General features: G+C 36.0%; 1 protein-coding gene across 2 annotated transcripts in view; it reads right to left on the bottom strand.

Annotated features, from left to right (window-relative positions):
* Positions 1-26,611, bottom strand: part of Hr4 (Hormone receptor 4) — a 266,887-nt gene that overhangs the window by 125,832 nt on the left and 114,444 nt on the right. For both annotated transcript variants that reach the window (XM_069839246.1, XM_069839248.1), the window contains exon 2: positions 20,733-20,837. In XM_069839246.1, the coding sequence (XP_069695347.1) occupies positions 20,733-20,832 (100 nt within the window). In that variant the 5' untranslated portion in view covers positions 20,833-20,837. The remainder of the gene's footprint in view (positions 1-20,732; positions 20,838-26,611) is intronic.

Here is a 26,611-nt window from a genome sequence, read left to right as displayed (position 1 = left end):
TTTAAAGCAATGAATGCAAGATTGATATTTAATAGGTATTAATTAATATATTTACGCAGTGAAGACCACGTTCAAAACGGCGCACCATATAGACACAAAATATTTATGCATTTTAATTAACGTACCTTTTAAACTTGATTCTATTCTTCCCAGATTGCACGCATACGCGATTGGAATATTGAACTGTGTAGATGCAGCTTTAGTTCCGTTACACACTATAGCGAGAATGCGTTTGTCGAGCTATAAAAAATGCTTTCGTGTAGCACTCATTGTAAGTAACGGTCGAATCAAGGCACAGCTGACATTGGTCCTGCTTCCACAGGTAGGCCTAACGTAACCTATAAAATTGTAGCCTGTAACATTTGTATTGAAATTAAACAATTAATAGACATTCAAATTTATGTAACATCATCGCATATCAAACACAAAGACCTTGCATAGTAATAATGTCTTTGATCAAACTGCCTTTCGTATGGCGTAATAAAATCCGTGTTTTAATTAGGCCTATCTATACAGAGATGGCTTCACTGTGTAGCAACATGTCTCACTGTGAATACATAAGCATTGGTATATAGCTGTCCCCACTGTTACTGTTAAATTAAATTATTATTTCAGCAGATAATGAAAATGTATTTGTTATAATAAGAGAAAAGTGCAGCACATGTGATTAACAATGTTAAACCTGTATTTCGCTCTTCGCAATTGGCATTACTGAATAATAACATCGAATTTCTTTATTGCAATAATCGATATTCATCTACGAGTATTTCAACTTCACAATGTCTGAATAGGTTAAGTATTCATTAATATACAATTATTGACATTTTGTGATCGAATTTTAGGGATATATTATTTAAATTTTTATTTTATTCACGAAATAGTCCTAATAGTCCACGAAATAGTCCTCGAGGTCTGAGATTTCCCAGATAAATCCACTCGCTTCGCTCGTGGATTTATCGGCAGATCTCAGACCTCTCGTGACATTACTACAGATAATTTTGTTAATAGAACCCCATAACGGTACAAATTTTCTAACAAAAATCATAAAGTGAGACTCTTAAAACAATAAATGACAGGAATGTAATAATAATAATAATAATAATAATAATAATAATAATAATAATAATAATAATAATAATAATAATAATAATATTAATAATAATAATAATAATAATAATTATTATTATTATTATAATTTATTTATACCGGTAGAGTTAAGACCATAGGGCCTTTCTTACATTCTACCAGGTCACAAAGTACGGGGTGCAATAGAACTGGCATCTTTGTCATTAAGCCGGCCATAAAATCACTATCACAGGTTTTTCCCAGACTGCGTGTGTTTATGGATTTCAGTAGTCTTTCCTGGAATTGAAGTGATTGTCTCTCCCACCCCACTGCAAGAGATCAATGCTGGGTGTAGAGCTCATAGAAAGACAGAACAGTTCGCTGTTTATAGATATACGAATTAAATTCACTTAATTTCAGACATCTTGAAAACATAGTTACTACAAACATTCTTCTAAGCATGCTATCCAGCTGGTTCTAAATGCCCAGTGTTCGTTGAAAATCATCGCAAAAATAAGGAAGGACTGGAATGCTCAATACTTGAAGCAGATGTTACTCATTATTATGATCTTTATTTAATGAATTAGAAGTCATTTCGCGTTGATCTATTTCATAATATTTCGTTTCTGTTCAAGTATTTCACGTTATTTATGTTCTTGTTTTTAAGTAAGTTTATTACGTAATACGCTTTGTCCGCCGCGTTGGTTCTGTGTCTATACTACGTTCTATAATGTGTGACAAGCGATGTAAACATTGCCGCAGAGGAAGGGAAAAATGTAATTGCTAATTAACCGATGGCAGAGGTAACATTCCAGACTTATATTGAAGTTGGACAGTCTCAAGCGTTCTACCTCCGTCCAACTTCAAGACAAGCCTGGAACGTGACCTCTGCCATTGGTTGATGAGCAATATTATCCTTCTCCCTTCCTCTGCCGGCAATGTTTACGTCGCCTGTCAGACATTATGTATTTATTTATTTTCACTGCAAGTGGGCAGACACCCAGTGGCAGTGGTAACTTAATTACACGCAACAAAATAATACACAATAAATTATACAAAATAATTATATAAAATAACCTAATTTTCTATTACAACCCACATTAGTATAGGCCCTACATAAGTTTCACATTGGTACTGATAACCTTTCTCTTCACTCTCATCTCACTCTCTGCACTGGCACTATGATACATTTCACTGACACTATAGAACACACTATAAATTATCACTGATCGAAACTATTCACTGCCATTGTAAACTATAACTTCACTGTCTCACCACGCTTCACTGATACAACAGTTCAAATAAGACAAACGATTACACCCTTATTCATACCTATAAACAGAATTACATTAAATTGAACATTTGTAGTCTAAGACACTCTTACAAGCTATTTTATGGATTCAGAGTCAAAATTAGACTAGAAAAGAAGATAAAAGAACTATGTGAAGACAGATTATAATATGAGAGAATCCTTCAGTCTACAAACACTGTTAAGGAGTAACAAAAACTATTAGCTGAGGAGTAACGAAATTAGTAACGTGTTAAACAGTTCAGTGAATAAGTGAAAAGATAAATCAGAATAATAAAAAACATTTAGGAATGGTAAATATAGTAGAGTGAGTTTATTATGATATTATTATTATTATTATTATTATTATTATTATTACTGCATTGGTGTTGTGTTGTATAGTATAGAATTGTAGATATGCAATATTAAATGGTGCTATATTGTTATTACCAGAGCTGTAAAATTAAGTAGTTCATAGGCTAGTACTTGTGAAAGTATTATATCATATTTACTTCGTATTGGATATGGGAATGACGGATTTGAGCTGGAATGCATCAGATCTGCCATGTCCAGACAAGATAAACAAACAAACAAAAACAAACAAACGAACGAACAAACAAACAAACAAACAAACAAACAAACGAACAAACAAACGAATGAAGAATCAAACGAACGAAGAAACGAACGAACGAAGAAACGAACTAACGAAGAAACGAACGAACGAATAAACGATCGAACGAATAAACGAACGAACGAAGAAACGAACGAATAAACGAACGAACGAATAAACGAACGAACGAATAAACGAACGAACGAATAAACGAACGAACGAATAAACGAACGAACGAACGAAGGAATGAATGAACGAACGAATGAACGAATGAATGAACGAACGAATGAATGAACGAACGAACGAACGAACGAATGAATGGATGAATGAATCAATGAATGAATGAATGAATGAATAAATAAATAAATAATTAAATACGTAAATAAATATATACGTAAATAAATAAATAAATAAATGAATAAATAAATAAACGGATTGGATTCCACTCCTTAGCTGTTGCGAAAGCCGCAAATACAACGTGCAGTAGCTTAATCCACGAGTGGGCGTATACCATAATTCTAAAGCAGACATCTGACGAAAGACAATACTACTGCAGTGAAATTGTTAGGTAAGCGGTTACTTGTAATAACAAATCAGTGTAGGACGTAACAAATCTCATATAATGAGGAAGTTCGTACAATTGTCGCAGACTGTGGGCCGAATGCATCGTCCCACGGAGTCATTCAAACTGCATAGAATTCGAGTTGGCCATGGACCTGTAATTTCACTCTATTCGTAAACGGCTTGCACTTGGCGCCGGATCTGCAATTAACGCGATTCGTATAATTTATTCACACAGCAGGCTGCGTTCTTCTTCCTTGTTTTATTACCTTGCTGCACACTCAAGGGGAACAACATTTCTCTTTCTGTAACTGCCAATATAACCCCACAACTCACCGATGTTTATAGATTATAAAATTCGTATATTAGTCTATTCCTTAAGGATTCGTACTGTATTTCTACAGGTTGTTATGACAACTTGTACATTCACAATCTTTCAAATATCCCAACAATTTCAATACTCACGAGTTTCCTAGCCCAGCCTTTCTTTCTCATCGTCCAAACTTTACAATAGACTAATATGTACAGAAACAGTGATTCCTTTTCGGCTTTTAAGTATGATGTCTTCTTGTTCAGTGTAGTGTTGAACATACAGCACAGGAGTGTGGGCAAGTCTGGTTTCGGAAAGGTGAACTATAGGCCTATACTTAGGTCAATGCCCAACAGGTTGTTACTGCATCCCACAAAATGAGTATATAAGTAAGTAAGTAAGTAAATAAATAAATAAATAAATAAATAAATAAATAAATGAGAAGTAAAGTAAAAAGAGAATAAAGTAACAAAGAAAGGAAGAAAAGATAAAATAGGACTACCGGATGAAAGAAAAGAGAGAAGAAAGATAGATGGAGAAGAAGAGGACACAAAAATAACGCCAATGAAAGAAATAAAGAAAGAAGTATTGTAAGAAGAAAGATTATAGGAAAGAATGCAGGAACAACAAGGAAGGAAGAATAACAGACAAACAGAAAACCGAAACAAAGTAACAAAGAAGGGCATGACAAAGGAAACGAAAAAATATCAAAATAATGAGAAAGTAACAAACGATAAGAAAATTAAAGAAGCGAAGAAAGGACGACAATTAGAAATACAGACAGCGTAGCTAAGAAAAACGGGGAAGAAAAAAGTCTAGTCCTGTCTACCTCAGTTTAATTTAATCTGATGTATGAATTGTATATGTAATATATATATATATATATATATATATATATATATAAAACTTGGTTATTTAACGACGCTGTATCTACTACGAGGTTATTTAGCGTCGATGGGATTGGTGATCGCGAGATGCTATTTAGCGAGACGAGGCAGAGGATTCGCCATAGATTACCTGATATTTGCCTTACGGTTGGGAAAACCTCAGAAAAAACCCAAACAGGTAATCAGCCCAAGCGGGAATCGAACCCGCGCTCGAACGCAACTCCAAATCGGTAGGTAAGCGCCTTAGCCGACAGAGCTACGCCAGTGGCTTTATATATATATATATTACTTATCCCAATTATTTGATGATGATGATTATCTATTATTATTACTATTACTATTATTATTATTATTATTATTATTATTATTATTATTATTATTATTGTTATTATTATTATCCATACATCGCTTGTCAGAGATCTCTGCCATTCATGCTGAAGTACCTGTGTGTAAAACAGATTACAAACGAAATAGTTAGGTCTACTAGTGAAGATTAAACACGCCTGGTCCTCAGGAAATAATACGAAACCATAACTGTGTGCTCAGGATGAAGCCAGCAGTTTTGCCACAATTATTGTTTAAATGAAAGGAAGGCGAAGTGGTGGACGACCAAGAAGGAAATAGAGTGACCAGTTTTAAGCAATCTTGACCTTTGCTCATGTGGAAACGGAACAGAATAAATATGGGAAATGCCTGTTATTATTCCATTGAGAAACTTTTCTTATTCAGTCTGCTCTAAAAAAAATCTCGAAGTTAGAATTTATAAAACAGTTATATTACCGGTTCTTCTGTATGGCTGTGAAACTTGGACTCTCAGTTTGAAAGAGGAACAGAGAATAAGGATGTTCCAGAATAAGTGCTTAGGAAAATATTTAGGTATAAGAGGAATGAAGTTACAGGAGAATGGAGAAAGTTACAAAACGCAGAACTGCAAGCATTGTATTCTTCACCTGACATTATTAGGAACATTAAACCCAGACGTTTGAGATGGACAGGACATATAGCACGTATGGGTAAATCCAGAAATAATTAAGACTGTTAATTGGGGGGCTGCAGAGAAAAAGACCTTTGGGGAGGCCCGAGACGCAGATGGGAGGATAATATTAAAATGGATTTGAGGGAGGTGGATATGATGATAGAGACTGGATTAATCTTGCTCAGGATAGGGACCGATGGCGGGCTTATGTGAGGGCGGTAATGAACCTACGGGTTCTCTAAAGGCCATTTGTAATTAAGTAAGGTTTTAAGTCCCTTTTGCCTGCCTATTTAGCCAAATTAAATGCCTAAACTTGCGGGCTCTAGTCATCGATATTTCAGAAACTTGTTTTTGGCACTTAGCCCATTTGGAAAGATATGTCTTCAATTTTGCCTGAAGCCCTGTGAATGAAAGTAGGGTTCTTTCTTTCATATATCGCAATCATCGAGGTCTGGCAGGACTGAAGTCGTGAACTTTGGTTCGAGTACCAAGCTTGGTGAGCACTCGAGTAGCGGGGACAAAACTAGTCACATTTATTCTGGACCATTTTCTATTACGTTCTGCATGTATCAGACAATAAAACGGAGTTATTGCGGCTGAATGTGCTGGAGGACAGGCGATCGATCCAAGGTGAGTACGAAACATCCGGATTCCATCTTCGGATGGCGGTGGTCTCTGCGGAGCGCGATTTACCTACTACAGGAACATGCCTCTCGTAGTTGTAACCTTGGTGTCCCGTTAGGTGCACGCACGCCTCTAATTGCTATGGTAACCTGTTATAAATAAAACAGAGGCCGGGTCTTGGGCAATATCATATCGAAATGATTAGTTTTACTTAATGCAACTTCGCGCGACCTCTGAGTCCTGACAAGTAGACTGTAGGCTGCTAAAGTTCATGGGCGATGCACTGCGCCCGACAATGCATTTTTCAAGATCGACTGGTATTGAGATCCGCAACCCGGAGTGATAGCGCTTCCGACCACAAATCAAATAGACCTGTTTCAATTCTCAACAGAAAAAATAGAGATTTATAACTCTTCCACATGTAATGTATATCAATTCTTCCGTTTGTATTTGCCCTGAGTTGTCTTAAGTGATAATGTAAAGTTGTCTAAGAATCGGAAGCAAGTACATTCAACAAGAAAAATCTCAATGAGTTGTAAAAGTATACACTTCTGCTGTTAATAATGAAAAAAATAAATAATAGTAATAATAATAATAATAATAATAATAATAATAATAATTGTTGTTGTTGTTTAGTCAACTGTCCGAAGACAAGTCTGAACCTCAAAAGTGATACCAAGAAGGCACCACTTATGTGGCAATTAGGCCAGGAGATAATGGGGTATGGTGGTCAGTTCTTTTCCCCCTCCATTGCACACATCGCCCACTAGCTACATATTCAGATGCACACAAACAATAATTGTTCTTCCTCTGACACATATCGTCAAGTGAGATGTAGGCCTACTGCCTGACAATAGATGTACATATCAGCCAGAATCTCGGAGGATAATAATAATAATAATAATAATAATAATAATAATAATAATAATAATAATTATTATTATTATTATTATTATTATTTTTCTGTCCAAGGACAAGTCTTCTGCAAACCCAGCATTCTCCAATCGTTCCTATCTTCTGCCTTCATCTTTTGTCTCCGAATATGATCCATATATCTTAAGGGGACACTATGGTGAAATAATGGTGAAAAATTAAGAAAATCGATTTAAAAATTTATTTAGATCGAGCTCAAAAAGCTAATTAATATATGTTCCCATGACTATTTTCAAGCTCTTGAGCTAATATGAATTAAAAATTCTGAAAATTGTGAGGCAAGGAGCTTTTTTTTTTAGTGACGTCAATATAAAATACATTTAAAAAATATCATTTCAAAACTATTAACCCTAATGGCACAAAATTTTGTACAGATGATAGTATTATAGGTATGTTTATGTACTTTAAAATTCATACATTTTGGATGAAAATTGCAAAAGTTTTAAAACTCACAGAAGTGTCCCCTTAATGTAGTCTATCAACTGACATCATCTTCTGCCCCGAACTCTTCTCCCGTTCACCATTCCTTCCAGTGCATCCTTCAGCAGACAGTTTCTTCTTCGTCAGTTACCCAACCAATTCCTTTTCCTCTTCCTAATCAGTTTCAGCATCATTCTATCTTCACCCACTCTTTCCAACACTGCTTCATTTCTTATTGTCTGTCCATTTCACACGCTCCATTCTTCTTCTTCTTCCTCTTCTTCTTCTTCTTCATAATAATAATAATAACAATAATAATAATAATAATAATAGAATAATAAAATAAATCACAACAACAATATATTAACAAAATAAAATAAATAAATAAATAAATAAATAAATAAATAAATAAATAAATAAATAAATAAATAAATAAATAAATAAATCTACACTACAAAAGATTATAATCTGAAAATATCTGTTGTATAAAAGTAGACTACAGGCAGCAGAAATGAGGTTTTTAAGATCAGTTCTGGGAGTCACTAAAAGGGACAGAATCAGAAATGAAGACATAAGAAATCAATTACAGATTTTTAACCTAAATGAAGAAATAGACCATCACAGAAAAAAAATGGCTAGATCACGTAGACAGAATGGATGAGAGAAGATAACAAAAGAAAATATTAAATTATATACCAGAAGGAAAACGAAACATAGGAAGACCAAAAAAACGATGGAAAGACCAATGAACTAATAATTTGGAGCGCGCAACAAGCCTTAGTAGGGCTTAATGCATGAAGAAGAAGAAGAAGAAGAAGAAGAAGAAGAAGAAGAAGAAGAAGAAGAAGAAGAAGAAGGAGAAATATCTGTTGTTGTCGGCCTTGCTAGCGTAGTCGGTATAGCGCTGGCCTTCTGTGCTCGAGGTTGCGGGTTCGATTCCGGTCCACGTCGATGGCATTTAAGTGTGTTTAAATTCGACAGGCTCTTGTCAGTAGATTTACTGGCATGTAAAAAAACTCATGCGGGGCAAACTTGCGGCATATCAGCGACGCTGATATAACCTCGACAGTTGCGAGCGACGTTAAATAAACCATTATTTGAATTTTTTTAAATATCTGTTTCCAAAACCAAAACTATGGTTTTCATTGTAACTCGACATAAGACATAAAAAATAACTGAAAACTATGATCCCAAAATTGGCCCAGTACATATGGCCATTTTTTATAACTTATACATACGAATATAATACTGTACATGATTATGTTTGAGACCTCTATCGTTCTATTTTAAGGTAGTTTTCTTCCAAAACAACGCCAATCCTTGTCTAAAAGTTTGTGTTATTGTGCGTGTCACTTGAAAACTCGCTCAGTTCGTACACCAGTGGATAAAGAAACTAGCCAGTTCTTTCATAAAAATGGACTAACGTGTTTTGGGATCACATTCTTCAACTGTCCTGTCATATAACTGAGCAAGTAAGCAGTATTCATCAGACTATATGTTGCCGTATCGGAAAAACTGGGACGTAGAGAATAAATAAAAAGATTTTAAAATATTTGTGTCACTATTACACTATGTTTTAAGTACAAAACGGAGATTGCACCCAGTTAATGTTTTACAAAACAAAGACAGTTCCATTTCTTGTATGGATCGAAATCATAGTCATTAACAACATCTGCCAAAAAGAAAAAAAAAGATAGCAAAAATGCGAATCTTAGGAACGAAAGTTGGAGCATTTCTAAGAGAACACAAGAAAAACGAAGTAATTAGAACTGGTCTGAATATATACAATTTAAATACACAATTAGAGTATAAAAAATATAAATGGTTACAGCATTTAAACAGAATAGGAAACGATAGAATTGCAGGACAGATGTCTGACTACCAACTGGGAGGAGAGGTGTGGAGCGACAGCGACTGAGATGGAAGAACACAATCCTGACAAAGTCAAATTCGACGGGGAGAGGAACGGGCCTAAAGCCTCATCCCGTCAAGTTTATGATGATGATGATGATGATGATGATGATGATGATGATGATGATGATGAATCTACAAAATTAAGTGTAATTTACAATTAATATACACAAAAAGGAAATAAAATATATGGAATTAGTGGAGAGATTCAAAACAGTTGCGCAAAACTATGTACTGTACAGTACTGTAGTAGGGTATGATGATAAACACCCACAACTCTCGCAAAGTGAGGCGAGGCTCATTGAAACGATTCCTATACTAACAGCTCGTCAATTAATTAAATTGATTTCCATTTCTCGACGTTTGTTCTACTTTGAAGATGATATTAGTCTAGTAATGAAATCAAGAGTCCCAAAATGTGACAGCAGAGTGTGAGACATGTTTTCCAACATGCGATTGCTCTCTTATCATCAAGCTACTAGTAATTTCAACAACAGGAACAGTTCCAGACTTTCTCATTAACTAAATGAAGTCATTAATATACTAAATTGACAGTAATTCAGTAACATACTCGATCAGTCAAATTCAAAATAATTTCGAAGCACAAAATTTAATGAAGAATTAGAAGGAAACGCCTGCACAGATAAAGGTTATCGTACCATTTTGTAGAATTTACAATGGACATGAAGTAACACAGTTCTTAACCAACAGGTTCAATAAATATAACATTTAACTAACAAAAAACTCTAAGGAAAATTGCAATGAAACAACCACCACCGTCGCCACCGCCGCCGCCATCTCGACTGCGGACAATCATCATGCGGTACGCGGGATTCGACCACACGACCAGAACTTCCACCCTACTATAGCTAGGAATCTTAGTCGACACACACACATCATAGTCAATAATAGTAGTAGTAGTAGTAGTAGTAGTAGTAGTAGTAGTAGTAATAATAATAATAATAATAATAATAATAATAATAATAGGCTAATAACTTACTTTACAAATGCCTTTTAAGGAATCCGCCCTCACATAAGCCCGCCATCGGTCCCTATCCTGAGAAAGATTAATCCAGTCCCTACCATCACATCCCACCTCCTTCAAATACATTTCAATATTATCCTCCCATCTACGTGTCGGCCTCTCCAAAGGTCTTCTTCCTCTCATGTCTCCCAACTAACACTCTATATGCATTTCTGGATTCACCCGTACGTGTTACGTGCTTTGCCCATCTCAAACGTCTGGATTTAATGTTCCTAATTATGTCAGGTGAAGAATACAATGCGTGCCGTTCTGCATTGTGTAACTTCCTCCATTATCCTGTAACTTCATCCCTCTTAGCCCCAAATATTTTTCTAAACACCTTATTCTAGAGCACTCTTAACTAATAATAATATTATATTAATATTATGATACTGTTTATTGTCAGAAAAATGGAATACAAATAAATTGTAAATTAACAAAATTCTAGCACTCCCTGAAAGAGAGGGAGGATTCGATACATAATAAATTTACGTGAATAAATTACAATTAAACATCTAAAAATTAATAATTACTTATAATAAGTTGCTTACAAACGTTTTTAATTTTCCAAATGTTAGAGCTAAATAAATGTGGCCTCAATAAATATGATATTTAACTAACAAAGTACTCTAAGGAAAACTGCAATAAAACCATCATCATCACATCGACTGCGAACAAACATAAAGCGTTAGGCGGAATTCCACCACACGACCGTAACTTCCACGTTACTAAAGCTGGGAATTCTAGACGTTATACACATTATAGTCAATAATAATAATAATAATAATAATAATAATAATAATAATAATAATTCAAATGTTATGTTTTATTTATCGACGCTCGCAACTGCAGAGGTTATATCAGCGTCGCCGGATGTGCCGGAATTTTGTCCCGCAGGAGTTCTTTTACATGCCAGTAAATCTACTAACATGAGCCTGTCGCATTTAAGCACACTTAAATGCCACTGACCTGGCCCGAGATCGAACCCGCAACCTTGGGCATAGAAGGCCAGCGCTATACCAACTTGCCAACCAGGTCGACAATTTAATAATTCAATCATCAGAAGTTCATACAAAGATGTTTCTTCCTCCTACACACAAAGAGCTATCTTCGTATTTACTTACTGTAGACTATATTATGTAGTAGTCTTGCACCATTTGACAACAAGAACACGAGTCCCGCTACTTTAGAATACCGAGTGCTGAAGTAATAGCACAGTCTAGTTATTAGTATATACAGTCACGAAGCTCAATACGTAGTAAATATGCATCCATAGATAGTTGCTAATCACTAGGATCGCTAATATTGCCTCCTTATAGACAATGCGAAATAGTACCGGGACAGTCTATTGTTCCTAGCACCCTTACAACGCAAGCTTCGTGACTGTATATTCTAGACTGTGGTCATCATCATCATCCTTCACGAATTAGGCCTCTGTAGACCTGTTTCGGCCCCATCTAGCAGTCTTCTAAAAGGTCTTCCTGGTCGACGATGTCCTCTAGGTTTATACTGCATCATAATTTTTGGGATTCTTGAATTTTCCATTCTTCTTACATGATCTAGCCAATTTAATTTGTATCTGTTCATTTTTTCTTCTAGTGACTCTACTTCTAATTGTTCTAAAATTTCTTCATTCCTTTTTCGGTCTAAAAGAATATATCCTGCTGTCCTCCTGAAAAATTTCATTTCCGTTGCTTTGATTCTGTTCATGTCTTTTTTCTTTAATGTCCAAATCTGGCTTCCGTATAAAAGGGAGGGTAATGCTTGTAGATTTTTGTACTAATTTAGCTTTTAATGTATTGTTTATTATTCCTAGAATTTGTGTAAATTTGGTAATTTTCTTGTTCACATCTTTTTTATTTTGATAAGATATTTCACAACCCAGATAATTGAAATTTTGTACTTGTTCGAGGCATTGGTTATTGTGTATTATCTTACTTCTGACTGGGTCTTGTCCTAAAAATGCCATTAGTTTTGATTTTTGTGCTGAAATTTCCATCCCAAAATCTTTTAATATTTTATTTAATGTATACAATCCTCTTTGTAAATTATCCTGTGGTAATACCTTAATAATATTGACTACAGAAAGGGCCAAGAAGCCAAAAGTAAGACAAGACAAGAGAATATTGTACGGTCAACTACAGTTGAACTTTAATTAAAATAACTGCTGGCATTGCGTGAGAAATGCTATTATAACGTGTACGTGTTTTTTCTATAGTACACAAACATATAATTTGTAGTATTTATTGCCTCCAGGAAGAGCGTTAGACCTCTTTTGATAGTTTTCTACTTCCTTGCTCGAACATTAAAGTGCACATAAAATATACTTTAAAGGAGTGAGTTCTGTTCGGTCGTAACATCTCAACTTAAAGGCCGCCGAGTTCTGAGGTATAAACAAATTTTATTCATTCTAAAAGCGGAAAGTCACTTTGAGCGGACGTCCACAGTTTGGTGATTCAATCGTGTTCAAAATCAATGGTGGACTTCTTTCAATAGGGGGAGAACAAGTCAACCTCCTTGAGCGGCATTCTTTCAGCTTGTTAGCTGTCAAGATCAGAGCTGTAGGTTTCAATGTCACGCAATACAGAATCGCTGTAACCCAGTGTCGCCAACATCTGAACACTGAACGCTTACATACGTGATTGTATTACACAGAGCTCATGGAGCTTTTAAATCTGTGCTGATAATTTTTTTCTCTGTGTGTTACACAGAGCCTATGTCACTTTTAAGTGCGAGTTGGTATAATATTTCCCTTTAAAGTAAAAATCTACATATTTCTGTAAGGATCTGAGAAGTATACAATACAGAAAACTGTTGGTATGTAAATGACATATTTTTAATATAAATTTTGCGCAGTAATTGACGAAACTGTTATTTTATTTCATGTAATCTTGTGTTACATGCATTGTATGCTACTATTGCTTAGCTTCGCGAAGTCACAACTTCCTCCCATACTTTTAACAGTTTCTCTAAATTGATGATTTTAGAAAGGAAATAAAATTGCTTCACAATTTCACAAGCCTAACATTATTTTAACATAATTATTATTCTAAATTAATCCTTTTTACAGGAGTAAGACAAGGTTGCGGACTTCCACCGTTGCTATATATATATATATTTTTATTGGGTTATTTTACGACGCTGTATCAACATCTAGGTTATTTAGCGTCTGAATGATAAGAAGGTGATAATGCCGGTGAAATGAGTCCGGGGTCCAGCACCGAAAGTTACCCAGCATTTACTCGTATTGGGTTGAGGGAAAACCCCGGAAAAAACCTCAACCAGGTAACTTGCCCCGACAGGGACTCGAACCCGGGCCACCTGATTTCGCGGCCAGACGCGCTAGCCGTTACTCCACAGGTGCGGAGTATTATATATATGTATATATATACATGTAATCAAATCAAATCAAATAATTAGAGAATGAAAACAATTACCTCATGGATATATACAACTCAATAGACATTTACAACTAGATTCATTAATTTTTGCAGACGATTTAGCTCTGATGGCATCCTCAGAAGATGAATTACAACGTTCAATTTTTAATTTTAACAAAATCAGAATTAAATATGATATGCAAATCAATAAAGAAAAAACTAAAATTATGGCCTTCTGCGGAAAATACCCTGTGCCAGCAAAACATGTTTAGATTAAAAAATGTTAGAAAGAGTAAATTATTTTATGCTCGACCATGCCGAAATGTAGTAATTATACACCTGGTAGCAGTCCTTTAATGCATGTCATTAAAGTACACCTATTCATTAAAGTTCAGGTTTTCGATTATTCTCGGGTATGCAATCGAAAGACGAGGGAAACGTCACGGAGGCTCGAAATCCAATACTGTCGCAGAAGGTTATGTTCTGTTACTATAATAATAAGCGTTAATTGTAAATAATATTCAAATAAATTCAATTTGTCATCTCGTTTTTCAATTCTATATCAATTTTCAGGTTATACATTCTCTGCATTACATCAAGGTCAATGACATTATTGTTCCTCGGAAAAAAATCAATACTTTCGCGTCTGCGCACATCTCACAATTCAAGAGCTATGAACAAGGTCACTTCCGATCTTCTGTCAGATACAAATAAAATATATACTTCTGAATAATTTAAAGTTAGAAATATGGTCGAGTATAAAAAGTCGTACGAAACTTGCCTATAATGGTAATTAAGACGCTCGTATGAAAATTATGAAACTCGCTTGTGCTCGTTTCATAAACAAACATACTTGCGTCTTAATTGCTATCATTATAGGCTCGTTGCATAATGTACTATTACATATCTCGGATACACATGATCTTTTTTCGATGAAGTAGCTATTTCACAGAAAATTTCTAAATACACCAAAACAATGGGAAATTAACAACATTATGAAACCTTCCCTAGTACAAAGGCATGCTAGAATTCGCCTATACAAGACCTTGGCGAGACCTATCTTTGTTACGGCAGTGAGGCATGGACATTGAGGAAGAAAGACGAAAGCAGAATAACGGCCAATGAAATGAAATTTATGAGATATACAGCGGGTTATACAAAATTAGATTACAAACGCAATGAAAATGTAATGGAAGAATTACAACTAGAACCTGTCATTAATCACGCAAAACATTATCGAAACAACTGGATAAATCATCTGCATCGCATGCGTAGAGATAGAATCCCAGAAGTCATGCTCCACTATCGTCCAAACGGGAAGAGATCTCTCGGTCGTCCAAAGAAGCGCTGGATTGAAAATTCAACTGTGAGATCGTAACAGGCCATATGGCCTAAAACTTGAAGGGAAGAAGAAGAAGAAGAAGAATTAATCCTTTTAAGAAAAAACAAAACTGTTTCACATATTCACAAGTCTCCCCTTTCTTTTAACACAATATAGAAGTAATTACTATAAAAGTATTATTTTATCAAATAAATGAAGTACTGGTATACGTTTAGCGCGTTTCCTAACAATTAAATTCCTTTAACACTATCGAGGTGACATTATCGTTTATAGTTTATTTCATTAAACTAATTATTCAAAATAAATGCACGATTGAAATAATTTATTATTATTCGCCCAAATGAGAATATAAGAAAATCAAGTCTACACCTGTGGAGTAACGGGTAGCGCGTCTGGCCGCGAAACCAGGTGACCTGGTTTCGATTCCCGGTCGAGGCAAGTTACCTGGTTGAGGTTTTTTCCGGGGTTTTCCCCTCAACGCAATATGAGCAAATGCTGGGTAACTTTCGGTGCTAGATCCCGGACTCATTTCACCGGTATTATCACCTTCATCGCATTCTCATTCAGACGCTAAATAACCTAAAATGTTGATAAAGCGTCGTAAAATAACCTACTAAAAAAAAAGAGGTATGAAGTTCGTTTTACACGACTCTTTCCATGGTAGCCTACGCCGAGTAGAGTTCCCGGGTAGCTCAGTTGGTAGAGCGTTGGTACGTTTAACCAAATGTCCCGGGTTCGATGCCCGGCCCCGGAATAATTTTTCCCTAGAAATTATTCAAATCAACTTTACAGGGAGTTATACCTGAAAGCTTGATTTGCATGATTCATGTACCTTCTAGAGGGACTGAGTGTGTTTCCTCTTGTCTTATGTTTTTTTATGCGGTGACCCTGCATCTAGCTGATCAGATCACATGATTAGGGACACCAGCTACGTGTGAACGTATAATGTTGATTGACAATTCTCTCAAGAATGGGGATGGATCGCACGGACGTTTCCAGTCCTTGAAGGTAAATTCTTATAATTATGACTGACCATTTCATGAATAGTCTACATTTCTAATTAATAACACGTTTATGTTCCAGATAAATAAATTCATTATTTATTCTGTGTTGACGTTCACTGATAACGCGAAACGGAGACAAACAAAAGGAAAAGAGGTCTAGACTGATAACGATCCACAGAATTCTCTTATCAGACTTACACAATAAACTAGACAAAATAAACGAGTGTGACTCCTGTACAACTTTACCTTATGAAAGCTGAAACTGCAATTTTGGAAGAAAATTAGCTACGCTCATTTTTATCTAAAGCTAAAATACATCGAATAAGTGGGACTATTACTATATTCTCTAAAATCAGATATTTAGTAGATAAGTAGACCTACTTAACTAAGTACTAGTGTACAGCGTTACTTCCGAAACCGGACGTATTTCCTCACGAGAATTCTCCAGAGCCAGACATGTTCATTTCGTTCAAAAACCCGGATCTTTGTTTATATTAAGTATTGCGAAGATCCGAAATATTCAAGAAATCGAGATTAACCACGATAGAAGAAAAATTTATGATAGCTTTATTGTGTCATGTTCTTGATTTTTCTTGGATAATTTTGTATTAGTTTTTCTCACGAGGTTTACAGATGGAAAACATAACCAAAATACGTTTATCAGAAACGTAACCAAAACATGCTGTATTATAATAGTATACATATATCAGAAACGTAACCAAAATAGGCTTATTTTAATGGTATACGTATATCAGAAAATATGCTGTATCATGATGGTATACATATATCAGAAACGTAACCGAAACAGGCTGTATTATGATGGTATACGTCTATCAGAAACGTAACCAAAACATGCTGTATTATGATGGTATATGTCTATCAGAAAATAGGCTGTATTATGATGGTATACGTCTATGAGGAACGTAACCAAAATAGGCTGTATTATGATGGTATATGTCTGTCAGAAACGTAACCAAAGTAGGCTGTATTATGATGGTATATGTCTATCACAAACGTAACCTAAACAGGCTGTATTATGATGGTATATGTCTGTCAGAAACGTAACCAAAGTAGGCTCTATTATGATGGTATATGTCTATCACAAACGTAACCTAAACAGGCTGTATTATGATGGTATATGTCTATCAGAAACGTAACCAAAATAGGCTGTATTACGATGGTATATGTAAGTGTATCACAAACGTAACCAATATAGGCTGTATTATGATGGTATACATCTATCAAAATGTAACCAAAATAGGATGTATTATGATGTTATACGTCTATCACAAACGTAACCAAAACAGGTTGCATTATTATAGAATACGGCTACAGAAACGAAAACAAAATAGGCTGTATTATTACGGCATACTCCTATCAGAAATGACTCGATTGCCACATTATACAGGCTACTTGTTTCGTCTGAGTCTCGCGTTCTTAATGCTGTATTTGGGACTACATTACTGATGTCGATTAAAGTGTCAAATCCTGAGTCTATCTGCCAACCAGGACCAGGAACAATGGGAGGGGTCTTCAGTGGGCCCATCTAACATTAACCTGTGCCTATCTACAGTACCTCTGTTGTCCCTGCCACTGCAAGAAAATATTGACGTTAAACCTAAAACTGCCTCAGGACACGACCAAACCAATTTACTCAATTATATTCAATTCATCACTTGTCCTTAGAACAGAGTTTGCCTTATCGTTGTGCATAAATCTAAAATATTAATGTTTTACGATAGATTTGGGCAACACTTATCAATACAAATTGACAAATATAACAATTATTGTTGAACATACTATTTTCATTTCAACAACTTTGTTGTCTGTGAAATTCGTCAAAGACACTCTCCCTTACAGCGCATTGGAATATAAATCAGTTCAGTTGGTAGAGCAGCTGGCTACGGACTGGAAGGTCCGGGGTTCGATCCCAGGTGGTGACAGGATTTTTTCTCGTTGCCAAACTTTCAGAACGGCCCCATGGTTTACTCAGCCTTCTATAAAATTGAGTACCGGGTCTTTCCCGGGGGTAAAAGGCGGTCAGAGCGTGGTGCCGACCACACCACCTCATTCTAGTGCCGAGGTCATGGAAAGCATGGGGCTCTACCTCCATGCCCCCCAAGTGCCTTCATGGCATGTTACGGGGGATACCTTTTACAATGGAGGAGGTTAAATAACAAGATAAAGAAGAAAATTTCAATTTTCAGCCAATTATAAAAAGTTTCATAATTCTGGGTACCAGACATTATTGACATTAGTTTGGAATTTTCTCAGAATCGTTTCAACTATACACCACATTTTAACTTCAAAAGAGGTTACACAATGGAGAACGACTTCCATATTGCATCTGATCTCTGAGAATATATTTGTTGTATTCTGCTATGTTACCTAGATACATTTCTTCCCTTTCAGCGAGCCTTAAATAAAACGGATTCCTCGAGCATTAGTGGCAGCGGAACTTAAAGAAAGCGGATCCCTCGAGCGTTAAAACGACCGAGAGTTAATAAAGAAATAGAAATCGAAACATTCGAACGTTAATGACTTAAAGAAACGGATTCCTTAGAGTTAACGAGATCAGAAGTTTTAGAAAAAAGTGGATTCCTCCAGCATGAATGAAATAAAGACTTGAAGAAAAGATTCACTGAGCGTTAATAGGGTAAATAATTTATTGAAGAAAACGGATCCTTGGTGTTTTGATAAGATTAACCAGTTTCATCTTCTTGTTGGCATATGTGAACATCACTAGTGTGAAGTAAAGTATTTAATGTTTTAATTATGATATAATTATCCAAAAGGGATATTTTTTTCTTTCATCTGAGATGGTATGGTAATAATTAGACTTCGTTGAATTGCCACACGCAGCAAGCAATCAGGTTGCCGATGTACGGTAGTATAGAAGAGGTGAGCGACCTCCCAGTCTCGTAGTATAAGCAGTTCATGTTAAGAGATGTGACCGGTCCAAATAGGTAGAGCAGCTACAGCTAATGTATACCTATGTAAGCACTTGTTTTTGCATTACTGTGGTTGGAATAGTCAAAGCTTAACATTTGTTCAGTGCAGACAAGAATTCAATCAAACATACTACAATGAGAGTGTTGCTATTCCAAACAATTAGCCCTGGAATACCCTTACCCCCGCAGCCAGTACAACTCTCAGAAGCCCTTAATATAATGTATAAAGTATCACAAACCGTTATCCAAAATAACAATTCACTAATTTCAGAAAAAAGTGAAATGTAAGTTGAGAAACATTATTGCTGAAAATTCTGCCTATTCACAACTTCGTATTATAAATGATATACTATCAGGTCACGACAAGATGTCTGAAGTAGGTGTACTAAAAAGTAGTGACTTTCCGTTCTTCAAATATGCACCTATTACATCGTGTGATGTTGAACGTACATTTTTCCAATATAAAAACTGTTTGAGTGACCATCGGGGGTTCACTTTGCAGTCGCTCAAAATGTACGTAACTCTTCACTGCAGTGCACATATTCAAGGTTGATGAGAGTATACTGCATTAAATTTTAAGAGTTAATATATCTCACTACAAAATAATTGTGTATTTACTTACATGTTTAGACATTTCCTACTTCAATGATCATTCATTATATTTCTTGAATGCAGGATACAGGTTTTATTGTATACTGCTCAATGTTTACATCAGAGGCATACTCCATCCGTTGCACGTCCCCTTCTCATACAGTCTATACCGCGTGCGTAGTAAACCTTTCGATTCTTGTGGCAATTCCACGAAGTCTAGTAATAATAGAGTAATTGGGAAATATAATTTCAAATCAAATTTGTTTCACAAGATCTGCTGAAAGTTTAAGCCGCAATCCCTTAATTAGTTTCAGTTAATTACGAGGGATACAATTAAGACACAAGACCTAAAATGAAATATATATTAAAGACTCAATCATTATATCGTATTTCAAAAAAGATTTACTTAGATGAGCGAGTAAGAGTAATATTAACCAAGTTTTAAAATTAAAATAAGGCTTTTCACTCGTTACTTACTACGTTGGGACACTTCTGTGAGTTTTAAATCTTTTACAATTTTCATCCAAAATTTATTAATTTTAAACTACATAAACATGCCTATAATACTATCATTTGTACAAAATTTGGTGCCATTGGGACTAATAGTTTTGAAATGACATTTTAAAAATGTATTTTATATTGACGTCACTAAAAAGGGTCCTTGCGTCACAATTTTCAGAAATTTTTATTCATATTAGCTCGAAAGCTTGAAAATAGTCACGGGAACATAAATTAACTAGCTTTTTGAGCTCGGTCTAAATAGAGAGCCACAATACATTTTTAAATCGATTTTCTTAATTTTTCACCATTATTTCACCATAGTGTCCCCTTAACATAAGACAGTTACGTACTCACCATCACTACTACACCTGGAGTCCACCTTTCGGCGCTTCAACTTCAGGTCTTGGAAGAGGCTCATCGTGTCCAAGTCACACGGGGTTCTCGTAAGGGTCATAATTCCTGAAAACAAACAAGAGAAACAACCTTAGAACACAGTGCAGCACAGAGAGCTGTATTAACTATAATTACTAATGGTAGGCCTGCTACAATTTCTGCGACTTTATTTGCTAAAATTTTTTATCAGTCTTGTGCGCATGCGCGACTTCCTAACTTCGCTGTAAGTTTCTACCAAGTGAACCCTACCTCTGGAGAATACGAGAACTGTACTCCGTTTCTGGATTCTGTAGAGAAAACAGGAGACGAAACAATCCTTCGCGCAAGTGGCGAGTGGAGGGGGTCAGTCCAATAACCGCTCTGGGGAAAAGCATTGCTTCAAGACGAGCATCTAAAATGCCACCCTACCTATCACCTTCTGCCACGCGCATCTTACCCCTTAGCGGTCGTGAGCCGATGCAGCCCGCAACAAACTCCCGCACTAATAGGCTCCGCCCATTCGCTTGTCATCGGTCCACCCAAATGCGTCGACTTACTCTACAGATTCCATAAACTGAGTGTAGTCAAGCTGTGGAAAGGCTTTTCTGCTAGAAAATTCGTCGAACGTGATTATAAAGTCGATTAGAAGCTTCGAGCAAATTATAGTATTTTCGAAGTGTTTAGTAAAAAATGAATCCATATTGAATCTTGCTTACACTACTTTTAATACTTATATATAAATTACTGGTTGATTGGTAAACTTTCTCGTGTTAAATTATATAAGCAACTGTGGCTTACAGCTGTTTCGGTGCTTCTTCACATCATCCTCAGGGTCTACTCTGCGACTTTATTTGCTAACATTTTTTATCAGTCTTGTGTGCATGCGCGACTTCCTAACTTCGTTGAGAGTTTCTATCAAGTGAACACTACCTCTGGAGAATACGAGAACTATACTCCGATTCTGGAATCTATAGAGAAAATAGGAGACGAAACAATCCTTTGCGCAAGTGGCAGAGTAGGCTCTGAGGATGATGTGAAGAAGCACCGAAACAGCTGTAAGCCACAGTTGCTTATGTAATTTAACACGAGTAAGTTTGTCAATCAACCAATCATTTAAAAAATGAAATTCACAGAATCATAAATGTATGAATTCTAACATTTTGGTTGAACTAGTTGGATTTAATATAGTTCTGCAATAATAGTGATATTAAAATCTGATGGCCTTAAGAGAAGGCCTGAAGGTCTTAACTTCATGAGAGTAAATAAAATAAAATAAATAAATTTTGGGAAAATATTATTGAAATAACCATTAAGAATTAATATTACTCAAAGAACATAATGCAAATTTCATTAAAGTATTAGTTCGTAACAAGATCTTTGAATTATACTTGAATACTGAATGTAACAAAAAATTCTTCCCGGAAACAAAAGACAAACACGTCTAAAAGTGGCAGAAAAATTTTCTCATGATAGGAAAAGTAAGACTTGCAGAGTAAATTCGAAGAATATTCTTCCTTTATCTTGACTTTGTATCCGGGACGAGTTTTATCCTAAATCATAAAAAGTCAATTGAGTTAGGCCTATCACTTAAATTCAACTCGAAGAACTGAAGACGCGTAACTCGTCTTATATCTCAACATAATAACAACAATAACAAAAAATGTCAATTACAAAAATGATAGCGAGAATGCCTGAAGACAAAGAACTCGTGCAACTACAGGTATAGTGGTCGAAAAGACGTCCTATTAAAAGATAAACATGTGGTGGAATCAGCTATTATATTATGAAGACGAAAGAGATGTATTACGCTTTCTTGTTAATGAATATGTTTATTCAAGTTCACAATCAACACTACACATTTACATACAACTACTGAGGACCTTTGCACATGTTTTCAGCATGGCACAAGATCACCTCTTAAGATAACAAGACAAGACAAGAGACACATATCCACTCCCAAAGCATAAGAAAAAAGTCTCCATTTTCTCTCGGGAACTGAACTCGAATCTGCTAGATATTCAGCTAAAAAACGTACCAACTGAATCAAAAAGTAGGATACTAGTATCAATTCTGAAAACAGAAAACGTTTCTTTGTTTGAAAATATCTCAAAGTTCGTAACAATTAGCAGTTTTACCATCAAGTTGCCAAGACATTGGCTTCCGTCGTACCAGCCCGCTCTGTCTACAGGAATCCCAGGTTTAAATGGTTGTATCTACCAGGATAACAGTTGAGGAACTACTTGCCGGCAATACACAGATTACTCGAGCCGAGTGCTTCTACGAGATAAGTTGATCTTTTCGGTTATCAGAGACCTCTTATCGCTAAAGTACAGATGAGAATAGAACACAGGTATCCGGATATCATGTTAGTCGGAAAAGAATTAGGTCAGATAAAAATACGACTTCTGGGGGTCAATAGTAAGGTTCGGGACTTTCATTGTCAACGGGAAGGTTTAAATTTATTGCACATCTCTAGTTGAGAATGGTAGAATTCCGGACCTTCCGTATAATAACAGTAAAATTATTAAGAATAAACAACGTAACTTTAATCCCACAGAAATTGAAGTATTGAGAACGAGTAAGTAACTTTCAACACCGTGAGGGTAAATTAGTAAGACGAGAAAGATACTTTTAATCTTATGGGATACATTATTGAGAATGAGCAAGGCACTTTAAATGGGATTATAGCAGTGGTTCTCAACCTTTGTGAAATTCGTTTTCCAAAGACGAGCCAATTGTAGATATGAGATGGAACAGTTCAGTCATTTAACTATGAAAAAAACAATGAACTGTTTTCGTGATAGATGAGACACTGTTTGGCTGTGAATTGTCCTCATTTTGTGCATCTGTTGTAAAGTTTGGTTATTGATAGTGTTTTGTTTAGTTTTATGGCCTACACTACATGATTTTACATAGTACTTATTTGCCTTAAGTTCGAGGTCCATGAAACAAGTTTAGTAAATAGTTAAAATATATAAAAAGGGTAAATGGGTAAAATTTCTGCACATTCATACGTAAAATTTAATGGACATTCGTTATATGTAAATTTTATACAGCGTGTCAATAAAAAAGTTTACTGTCAACTCTGTATGGGTTTGGAATTGAACGGGTTACATCAGCTTCTTGTCTATGCGGATGACGTGAATATGTTAGGAGGAAATGCATAAACGATTAGGGAAAACACGGAAATTCTACTTGAAGCAAGTAAAGCATAGATTTGGAAGTAAATCCCGGTAAGGCAAAGTATATGGTTATGTCTCGTGACGAGAATATTGTACGAAATGGAAATATAAAACTTGGAGATTTATCCTTCGAAGAGGTGGAAAAACTCAAATATCTTGGAGCAACAGTAACAAATATAAATGACACTCGGGAGGAAATTAAACACAGAATAAATATGGGAAATGCCTATTATTAGCCTATTCGGTTGAGAAGCTTTTATCATCCAGTCTGCTGTCAAAAAATCTGAAAGTTAGAATTTATAAAACAGTTATATTACCGGTTGTTCTTTATGGTTGTGAAACTTGGACTCTCACTTTGAGAGAGGAACATCGGTTAAGGGTGTTTGAGAATAAGGTGCTTAGGAAAATATTTGGGGCTAAGAGGGATGAAGTTACAGGAGAATGGAGAAAGTTACACAACACAGAACTGCACGCATTGTATTCTTCACCTGACATAATTAGGAACATTAAATCCAGACGTTTGAGATAGGCAGGGCATGTAGCACGTATGGGCGAATCCAGAAATGCATATAGAGTGTTAGTTGGGAGACCGGAGGGAAGAAGACCTTTGGGGAGGCCGAGACGTAGATGTCAGGGTAATATTAAAATGGATTTGAGGGAGGTGGGATATGATGATAGAGAATGGATTAATCTTGCACAGGATAGGGACCGATGGCGGGCTTATGTGAGGGCGGCAATGAACCTGCGGGTTCCTTAAAAGCCATTTGTAAGTAAGTAAGTAAGTAAGTAATTCAGTCACACTCTGTATGCCTGAATAACTATTTTTCGAACTCTGGTAGCATGTAAGGTTTACCTTCAAACAGGTTTTGTATAAAACTTTTTTTTTATGAAATTAAAATTTAAGAAGTTATGAGTAATATTTCATACTTTTTGAACACTCTGTATATACTTATATACAGTATCTATATGCGCTAATTATAGGTATATCTATTTTATTCGGACTCTACGAAAAAATTCCACTCATGCCTAATAGAAAAAATTGCATCCGAAGTTGCGATCGGGCGTATTTTTACGAGGTTTTCCTCAATCCTAAGGCGAATGTTAAATAATCTATGGCGAATCCTCGGCCTCATCTCGCCAAATACCCTCTAGCTTTCGCCAATTCCATCGACGCTAAATAAGCAGTAGTGGATACAGTGTCGTTAAATAACCAAATAAAGAAAACTGGGACTGGTACGCCAGTTCACTCCTAACTCAGTACTTATAAAAGTTTGATGGCTTTGCTCTAAGGTCTGAAGGAAGGAAAAAGACTTACAGTATCTGGTCGGGAGCCGAATTTCAACCTGTAGTGTTAAGTAGTGTCGGTGTGGTGTATGCAAAGTTAAGGCGCAGTTTCCACACTGCACGGAAATCAGTCAGGGAACAGAATCCTTCCTCGAGTATTAAAGTTTGTCTTGTCTTGTATAGTCTTAGGCGGAGACAGAGTGGCGTGTCGGCCCATTAACTTGAAAGTCCCACTCTCTGTATATCTTGTGTTAGGTCGGGTAGTTGGGCAATCCATCCTGCATGCAGTAAAAGCAATGTCCAAGAGACACCTGCAGCCACTTCAGAGGAGTTCTGGCAAGAATCCTAGATGTCTGACATCATCCGAACCACATCAGAAATGTTGGAGGGGATGAAAGGTCCACATTGCGACATTATTATGCTCATTCCAACTGGAGGTCACCATTTTGAGCAGTGCTGTAAATATAAGTTCCTCCATGAGCATCCTTCAGTATGCAGTTTCTTCTCAGCCAGTGACCCAGTCAATTCCTTTTCCTCTTCCTGATCAGTTTCAGCATCATTCTTTCTTCACCCAATCTTTCCAACACAGCTTCATTTCTTATTCTGTCTGTCCAATCCACACATTCCTTTCTTCTCCATATCCACATTTCAAGTGCTTTTAATCGCTCCTCTCCACTTCGTCGTAATGTCCATGTTTCTACACCACACAATAACACACTCCACACAAAGCACTTCACTAGTCTCTTCCTTAGTTCTTTTTCGAGAGGTCCGCACAAAATGCTCCTTTTTCTATTAAAAGCTTTCTTTGCCATTGCTATCCTCCTTTTTACTTTCTGGCAGCAGTTCAAGTAACTGCTTATACTAGGCTACTCTAGCCCTATATTTTGTAAGTACATCAGTCCGCACTTCAGGAGAAGATCCGAGCAAGGAATGCGAGTTTTTCCCCTTCTCTTACAACGAACTCCCCAACATGGAACCGGCCGGCCAATGACTAAGCCTTGTTTGTCCAGCCAGCCAATGACACCATCCCATCCACTTGCTTCTTCAGAGGAGCAGAGTTACTAGTTGACCCTCTCCTCTTACCCCGCAAGGAGCATACCCCCCTCGCAGGTATCTTCTCGTGAAATTTGGACATTACCTATTGCTGGCTGAATAACTACTGGCGTATAGAGTTGCGAGACTGAACCATAGAGTAAATATAGGATATATATCCTTCCTTTCTAAATAAATAAATAATAAGTAGGCCTAAATAAATAAACAAAGAAATAAAATAAACAAATAAATAAACAAAAAATAAATAAGTAAATAAATGAGTAAATTACTTCATAGGATGAACCGATTTGGCAACCTTAACATTTCTCCACGTTACAATTGAGTTGTCGATCAGATCATGAC

This window comes from Periplaneta americana, chromosome 11 (assembly GCF_040183065.1).
Source record: "Periplaneta americana isolate PAMFEO1 chromosome 11, P.americana_PAMFEO1_priV1, whole genome shotgun sequence".
NCBI classification, from domain to species: Eukaryota; Metazoa; Arthropoda; class Insecta; order Blattodea; family Blattidae; genus Periplaneta; species Periplaneta americana.
The sequence above is the reverse complement of the archived record's forward strand: the minus strand, read 5'-3'. Positions and strand labels throughout refer to the sequence as shown.